Here is an 8694-nt window from a genome sequence, read left to right as displayed (position 1 = left end):
ACTATATTGAAGTGAAAACTGGAGATGCTTCCATCTAGAGTCTGTCATTTTCCATGACCCATTGAAACTAGCAAATTGAAACTCAAGACCATGAACATAGTTGTTTTGAAGCCAAAACTAAAGTTAGAAAATAAATTTTAACCCCAATAAAGTGGGTTACAAATTAACGGAAACCATAACGGGTTGTGGGAGGGAGAGTGAATCTGGTGTATTCGGACTCTAGAATGACTCATGAATGAAGGGTCAGTCTCCATCTGTACCATCTTGGGTCTGAATGCTGGGAGGTCACCTTGACACCCAAATTTCTTCAATTTTGGAGACAAGTGGGTGGTTGGCTACCCATGAATAGCCAGTCCTGCTCAAGGCTAAAGACTCTCTGAAGGCTCTCCAGAGGTAAATGGAACTCAGACAGAACAAAGTATGTTTCAGTAGGGGGCCAGATTCATCAATGAGTGGTGAAATCACCTTGGTGGGGATTGATCGACACTTATTAAAAGAAAATAGAACATAACAGTGCACCTTATGTCATAAGGGCATTGTTTCATGAAGTTTATGTTTCACTTTTGTGTGTTATGTACTGAGTACATTTGTGTATGTACTGAGTACCAACGTAAAATATATTTCTACTAGGAGTCTGAGTCAAATCTCTTAAGTCACTAGTCCAGGCTATATATACCTCCATCCATTTGTTAGGTAAGAGACAGCATAGTATAGTGGAGCCAGAACACCTCATACTTGCACGACGTGACTTCAGACAACCTCAGTTTTAACCTCTACACCTCAGTTTTTCAATCTGTAAAGTAAGGACAATAATAGAACCTACCTTAAAGGCTTGTTGAGGGTTAAATGAGTTAATATTTATACAGTGCTTACTACAGCGCCTAGCATTGAGCTATCGGGATCCAGGAATAAAAAAGCGAACGAGGAACAACCCTAGCACCAACGCACTTGTCCATGTCTCCTCGTTGTGGGGTTTTCTCCATATTGAAAGGAGGAAGGAACAAAATGCTTTATTCCACCCCCACCGCACGCCACCCCCGCCTTCTTCCATTTCTCAATCTAGCACCAAGTAACAGGACTGTCAGAGAAACGAGCCGAGAGCGTCCCCCGGTGGCATAGTGTCGCCTTCGGTCTCAGTGCTTGGGGCCCGGGGCCTGCCAACCTCGCACTACAACTCCCACCATGCATCTCTTGCCCTCCGGCCTCTAACTGGGAAGGCGACTTGCGGCCCTGCGCTGGGGAACTTCCCCGCCCAGCATCGCAAAAAAGGATAACTATAGCCGCCCAGAATTACTTCCGGGGTAGGGCGTCGCAAGGGTTGCTGGGAAACGTATAACTCTAATTTTCTTCCGCCAACTGGTTAAATAGTCCCACCGTCACCGTGTGCCACGGAAAAAGAAACTCGAGAAACACCTTCCTGCCCTAAATTTCAGCGGAAACGCTGAATAATAAAGAAAATTTGAGTAAAGTGGATTTCCGTTCTTGGCGTGCTTCCAGTAGACGTCTAGGAGGAATCTCCCGGCGTGAGCGTAGGGATCTCGCGCTATATAGGAGAGTCGGCCCGAGAGCCGGATCCTCTTTCGCCTCCTCGCTTCCAAGATGGTGAGTCCTGTCTCGTGGTGAATGTGCGGGCCGGGTGGAGGCTTGAGAGGAGCAGATTTTTGGATTGTGGGGGTTTGAAAACCTGGGCCACGGTGGAGGAGTGGAAAGAGCGTATGTTTGTTCCAGGCTCGGGGGGATTTGTGGAGGGACTGGGTATCTGAGTGGCACTTTTCTGGGGGTTGCCGGCGCGGAATGTGGCTAGAAAGGAGATAGGCTGGGTAAGTTGCGTCTTTTTCCTAATGGGGTTTTCATTTTCACGCAGACCAAGAAAAGAAGGAACAATGGTCGTGCCAAAAAGGGCCGCGGCCACGTGCAGCCTATTCGCTGTACCAACTGTGCCCGTTGCGTGCCCAAGGATAAGGCCATTAAGAAGTTCGTCATTCGGAACATCGTAGAGGCCGCAGCCGTCAGGGACATTTCCGAAGCGAGTGTTTTCGATGGTGAGTGAGCTCCTGGCGCGCAAACTGTGCAAGTATCTTAATACCTAAAACCACTTCCTGCCTCCTCTCCCACCTCCCACCCCCCCATCCGCAGGCTCTGTTCATTGGAGCGTGTCCAACAATTTTCTTGCACCTTTAGGAGTGTTGTCGGTAGAAGCGAATGATGTTTTTGCTATGTTGTTTGCCGTTTTGAGTCTTCTCTGGACAGAGGGGACTTTTGGTCGTACTGCACAATCTTTGAGCCTTATTTTGTGACTGTAGGGGATGAGATTCCAAAAGCACTTATAGTGTTTATCCTGTATCAAAATTTCGGGAGTACTAGCTGAAAATGTAAATGTAACAACTCTTGAATTGTTGACAAACATTTGAGTAGTTGTAGAAAGTCTTTTGAAGACTTTTAAGAGTCAAAGCAGTCCAGTTTGGTCGACAAGGGTGATGTTTGGAGCAATATGATGTCGTTTTGATCGTTTCTTTTTCTTAAGACGAATTAACTTTTTTAGGCAACAGGAGTAGGCATTAGGGCTGATGCAATTGCTGAAGGAACTGGATTTTTGATGATATTACATCTGTGGTGTGGATTTAGTTCCTATGGTGACAGGGTCGCTCAGTAAGGGAATATTCATTTGTGGAACTGTGTTTTATATATATATGTATTTAGATACCAGAAACTGAACACTTGGCTTTGGGGGTGAAATCTTGTAGATACGTCTGACAGACACTTAAGTGAGTTTGCTTTTTTAAAAAATTTATTTATTATTCATTTTTGGCTGCATTGGGTCTTTGTTGCTGCGCGCCGCCTTCTCTAGTGGTGGCGAGCCGGCCTCTCATAGCGGTGGCTCCTCTTGTTGCGGAGCTCAGGCTCTAGAGCGCAGGCCCAACAGTTGTGGCGCACGGGCCTAGTTCCTCTGCGGCATGCAGGATCTTCTGGACCAGGGCTCGAACCCGTGTCCCCTGCATTGGCAGGCGGATACTTAACCACTGCGCCACCAAGGAAGCCCATGAGTAAGTTTACTTTTGACTGATAGAATGAACAAGAAAGAACAGTGCAATGTGGTACCATACCTAATATCACACCTCTAATTTTTTGTTTCTTAGCCTATGTGCTTCCCAAACTGTATGTGAAACTGCATTACTGCGTGAGTTGTGCCATTCACAGCAAGGTAGTCAGGAATCGTTCTCGGGAAGCCCGGAAGGACCGAACACCTCCACCCCGATTTAGACCTGCTGTGAGTATCTTAAAGATGTGGAAGCCAGAGGGGTAATGGATAAAAGATAAGGAAGGACCCAAGGAATATCAAATTAAGATCTCTGCCTGTGGGTGGGATCAACTAAGTCTGTAAAGACCCACACCTAAACATTTGTTTAGAGACACTTTTGAAGACTAGCTGTAAGAATTTGTTACAGATTGAGTAGTGTAATCTTGTTCCACATTTATTCATACTTTTATGGCCCAAATACATTGTTAGTGATGGGAGGGTAGTGGTCAAGTTCTTTGAGGGGGGACTCTTCCGTGCGTGGTTTTTGAAAATTCTTCATTTCTTTATGTTCCAGGGTGCTGCCCCACGACCTCCACCAAAGCCCATGTAAGGAGCTAAGTTCTTAAAGACTAAAGAAATACCGTTTCCTGGAAAGACAATAAAGTAGAAATTATACTTTATATGGCATGTTGAGTATGTATTGTCAGGTGGGGGGGTGTATGTCATAGAATTAATTACTTTTACCAAGTATTCAGTTGTGGAGTGCCACGTGATGTTTTCATGGGGTGAGAAAGCTTATCCGGGTGAGTTAAACCTTTTGTATTTCTGCCTTTGGCCTCCCCAATTTGCATAGCTGAAGGTTGGGGAGAGGAGTTAAGGCATCTGTGAATGTTAGATTAATTCAACCTGGCAAGTAGCTTAAGCTGGGGTCTTTAAAACAGGGAGGAACTAGCAGGGTAAGGAGTGTTATTGAATCAGGAAGTGATTTAGACTGAGGTGTGCATACCCCTGGTGGAGGACAGAAGACTTTATTTACTAGGAGCGCATGACTTGGATAGCTTAAGGGGTCTGTATTCAGATCCTTCATAAAATTCACCTGTCTACTGTGGTCTGCTGGTAAGCCAGTTGTCACCCAGCCTGCATCTTTCTATGGTACATTGCTCTATGGGGTGAAAATGTACAGGACACGAGGCATTCCTAGAAATTTGTGGAAGTTCCAAGAGAGGACGTTTCCACGCAAAGTATGGGAAAAGGCTGTACCTAATTTTATCTGTGTGACAATGGTTCATTTGTTCCAGAATTCAGAAATTAGAAAGTTACTGGCTAGGGATATACAGTTGAACCTTGAACAACATGGGTTTAACTGTGTGGGTTGTTTTGTTTTCAATAAACACATACTACACAGTCCACAGTTGTTTGATTCCTCAGATGGTGAAAGCACAGGCAAATAAGAATGGGTAACTCTAAAGTTATATAAGGATTTTTGACTGGGTGGTACCCCTAACCTATGTATTGTTCAGGGGTCAAATGTATGTTTATTTGAAAAATTCGTTTGGGAATGGATTGCTAAGGATTTTGCTGGTTAGGTTATGTGATTTTTTTTTTTCCCCCCTGAATTAAGCTAAACTAGGAGCTTGGAAGTTTTGATTAAAATACACATTGTTTGGGAATTCCCTGGCAGTCCAGTGGTTAGGACTTGATGCCCTCACTGAGGGCCTGCATTCAATCCCTGGTCCAGGAACTAAAATCCCACATGATGCACTGTGCAGCCAATAAAAAATAAAAAAAGTAAACATTGTGGGAAACGGTTTGTTAAAACACTGAATGTAGGCAAGAGTCTCCATCCTTTGGGGAGACCCACAATATCTGTGCTTCTTCATTCCTCTACGCTGTAATGACCCTGCTACACCAGGGATAAAACGTTGGATAGAAAAAAATAGGGTTCAAGGTGAAAATGAATGCTGAACCTGGTGGTCCTAAATCCCAGCTTGCTCAATAAAACCAGATTCATGTAGTAAATCAGGATCATTTGCGTGCAGAGATTTCTCTTGCAATGTTTATAGGCACAGCTTATCCTTTTCTCAGGGTAGGTCTTAATTGGCTCTCCCATGAGTTTAAAAACTGATTTAAACTAAGAGCTAAGAATTGTTTCAGCTGTTTATCTATTGGTACTTGAGGATAATCCCAAACTAACTGATTTTGGAGTACTAGAAGTAACTCACAAAAGGGCTTTCCATGTGCTTCAGGTTCTAAAATAGCCCCATCCCACCTCCCAATCCACCAGTTACAAAGAACTCAAATGGTGTCTGATGGGCAACCAGGATATCCAATTTCTATGTATGGGAAAGTTACCTCCTGTATAGACATCCATCATCTATCCCAGAAAAGAAAGCCACTTAAGTTGTCAGAAGTAGCCCACAGGTCAGTTTGAGTTTCTCAAGGTATTTGGACTGCAAGATCAGGAGCCTTCTCTGCCTAAGCTATTGTGGACTGATGTTCTAGTAGTTGGTCACAGAAAAGATGATATAAACTTTTGAGCCCCTGCCTCCACCCTCCACCCTCCACCTCCAACTTAATTTATTGGACTGTTAGGAGGGGGAAAGTTAATTGCAGTCTCAGCACCTCCCTAAAATTTCAGATGTGTTCTCCAGTCTCGATGTGTAAAGCCAGGTAGACCCCTCTGGGCTCTTCCAGGCATTGGCCCAATGTGCACCTGTGAGGTATTGGATTTCAGGTCAATTCCCTGTGGTCAAGATTCATTGAGAACCAAAGCAATCTTAGGAAAGAAAAATGGAGCTGGAGGAATCAGGCTCCCTGACTTCAGACTATACTACAAAGCTATAGTAATCAAGACAGTATGGTACTGGCACAAAAACACAGATCAATGGAACAGGATAGAAAGCCCAGAGATAAACCTATGTACATATGGTCACCTTATCTTTGACAAAGGAGGCAAGAATATACAGTGGAGAAAAGACAGCCTCTTCAATAAGTGGAGCTGGGAAAACTGGATAGCTACATGTAAAAGAATGAAATTAGAACACTTCCTAACACCATACACAGAAATAAACTCAAAATGGATTAAAGACCTAAATGTAAGGCTGCTAGACACTGTAAACCTCTTAGAGGAAAACAGGCAGAACACTCTGACATAAATCACAGCAAGATCTTTTTCGACCCACCTCCAAGAGTAATGGAAAGAAAATCAAAAAACAAATGGGACCTAATGAAACTTAAAAGCTTTTGCACAGCAAAGGAGACCATAAACGACGAAAAGACAACCCTTGGAATGCAAGAAAATATTTGCAAAAGAAGCAACTGACAAAGGATTAATCTCCAAAATATACAAGTAGCTCATGCAGCTCAATATCAAAAAAACAACCCAATCCAAAAATGGTCGGAAGACCTAAGTAAACATTTCTCCAAAGAAGACATACAGATTGCCAACAAACTTGAAAAGATACTCAGTATCACTAATGGTTAGACAAATGCAAATCAAAACCACAATGAGTTATCACCTCACACTGGTCAGAATAGCCATCATCAAAAAATCTACAAACAGTAAGTGCTGGAGAAGGTGTGGAGAAAAGGGAACCCTCTTGCACTGTTGGTGGGAATGTAAATTGTTACAGCCACTATGGAGAACAGTATGGAGGTTCCTTAAAAAACTAAAAGTAGAACTACCATGTGACCCAGCAATCCCACTACTGGGCATATACCCTGAGAAAACCATAATTCAAAAAGAAACATGCACCACTATGTTCGTTGCAGCACTATTTACAATAGCCAGGACATGGAAGCAGTGTAAGTGTCCACTGACAGATGAATGGATAAAGAAGATGTGGCACATGTATACAATGGAATATTACTCTGCCATAAAAGGAAACGAAATTGAGTTATTTGTAGTGAGGTGGATGGACCTAGAGTCTGTCATACAGAGTGAAGTATGTCAGAAAGAGAAAAACAAATATCGTATGCTGACGCACGTATATGGAATCTAAAAAAACAGTACTGGTGAACCTAGTGGCAAGGCAGGAATAAAGACGTAGAGAACTGACTCAACGCAGTGGGGGAAGGGGAAGCTGGGATGAAGTAAGAGATGGCTAGTGGGAAGCTGCTGCATAGCACAGGGAGATCAGCTGGATGCTTTGTGAAGACATAGAGGGGTCTTAGGATGGGAGAGGCTCAAGAGGGAGGGGATATGGGGATATATGTATACTTAGAGTTGATTCACTTCGTTGCACAACAGAAACTAACACAACATAATAAAGCAATTATACTCCAATAAAGACATTAAAAAAAATTCATTGAGGTCCTGAAACACCCTTTCCTTCAACCTCAATTCCTGGATTTTCACTTTTCTTTGCCTACCTCTCCATAGCTTAGCATGTATGAGGAAAAAATTACTGCCTATCACACTATTTAGGTTAATATGTTTTTTAGTTTACACATTTAGCTTATTTATTCTTTCAGTAACTGTTAGGTGTAGAGGGGTGTGCATTTCATATGCACTGACAAGCTAATAGGCCTGTCAACAGAGACTGAGCAATAGATGAAACCATGGGCTAAAGTCTACTTTCATGTATTTGTTCAGTAGATACTAATTGCCCATGTGCTTGGCACTTTGCTTCTGAGTCCAGGTTGCCTATTAAAACAGAGGCGTCCAGGGACTTCCCTGGTGGTCCAGTGGTTGACTCCACGTTTCCTCTGGGGGAGCACGGGTACCATCCTTGGTCAGGGAATGGCGAGGCCAAAGAAAAAACAAAACAGAGGCATCTGGTTAAGAACCTAAGAGAGCTGAGTCGCGCCTCTGACACATTGATCTGTGTGACCTTCGCTGAGTTACCTAACCTCTCTGTCTTCAATTTTCTAATCTTTAGGACAGTCATTCCTATATCATAGTATTTTGATGTATTTTAAGTAATATAAAATATTTATTGAGTACCTACTATGTGCCAGACATTTCTAAGTGCTAAAGACATAAGCAGTGATCAAGTTCCTGGTCTCATAGAGCTTTTTTAAACAAAAAATTTTATTTATTTTTTGCTGCGTTGGGTCTTCGTTGCTGCGCGTGGGCATTCTCTAGTTGCAGTGAGCGGGGGCTACTCTTCGTTGTGGTGCACAGGCTTCTCACTGCGGTGGCTTCTCGTTGAGGAACATGGGCTCTAGGTGCGCAGGCTTCAGTAGTTGTGGCACGCGGGCTCAGTAGTTGTGGCTCGCGGGCTCTAGAGCTCAGGCTCAGTAGTTGTGGTGCACAGGCTTAGTTGCTCTGAGGCACGTGGGATCTTCCCAGACCAGGGCATGAACCCGTGTGCCCTGTGTTGGCAGGCGGATTCTCAACCACTGCGCCACCAGGGAAGCCCTTTTTTTTTTTTTTTTAAACAAGCTTTTTTTGAGAAATATCTTCGACATTATTTTGGGAATTGTCCTCCTTCTCAAGAGTGTATCTGTCTTTGTCTCTCTCTCTCTCCCCCTTATAAATCTAAATGTTATTTCATCACTAAATAAAATATATTAATAAAAAATACAGAGAAGAACATATTTAATGAGCGGACTTTTAAAGATGATTCATATTCAATAGATCTCTATGTAGGGAAGCACTTTTTTTTTTTTTTTTTTTTTTTTTTTTTTGTTTTTTGCGGTACGCAGGCCTCTCACTGTTGTGGCCTCTCGGA

At 43.1% G+C, this 8694-nt stretch overlaps 1 protein-coding gene across 1 annotated transcript; it reads left to right on the top strand.

The window, feature by feature from the left end:
* Positions 1 to 1449: 1449 nt before the first annotated feature.
* On the top strand, positions 1450 to 3699 carry RPS26 (ribosomal protein S26). Its single transcript, XM_024737205.1, has 4 exons — positions 1450 to 1602; positions 1865 to 2042; positions 3138 to 3268; positions 3594 to 3699. The coding sequence occupies exons 1-4, from the start codon at positions 1600 to 1602 to the stop codon at positions 3627 to 3629; spliced, it is 348 nt and encodes a 115-aa protein (XP_024592973.1). The 5' UTR covers positions 1450 to 1599; the 3' UTR covers positions 3630 to 3699.
* The last annotated feature ends 4995 nt before the right edge of the window (positions 3700 to 8694 follow it).

Source organism: Neophocaena asiaeorientalis, unplaced genomic scaffold (assembly GCF_003031525.2).
Source record: "Neophocaena asiaeorientalis asiaeorientalis breed wild unplaced genomic scaffold, Neophocaena_asiaeorientalis_V1.1 scaffold134, whole genome shotgun sequence".
Taxonomy (NCBI): domain Eukaryota; kingdom Metazoa; phylum Chordata; class Mammalia; order Artiodactyla; family Phocoenidae; genus Neophocaena; species Neophocaena asiaeorientalis.
The sequence above is the reverse complement of the archived record's forward strand: the minus strand, read 5'-3'. Positions and strand labels throughout refer to the sequence as shown.

What these genes read in the sequence shown, in the direction of transcription:
- RPS26 (XM_024737205.1), top strand. An exon ending in CGAAGCGAGTGTTTTCGATG is followed by an intron (nt 2,043 to 3,137) that starts GTGAGTGAGCTC and finishes TTTGTTTCTTAG; the next exon opens with CCTATGTGCTTCCCAAACTG. An exon ending in CACCCCGATTTAGACCTGCT is followed by an intron (nt 3,269 to 3,593) that starts GTGAGTATCTTA and finishes TTTATGTTCCAG; the next exon opens with GGTGCTGCCCCACGACCTCC.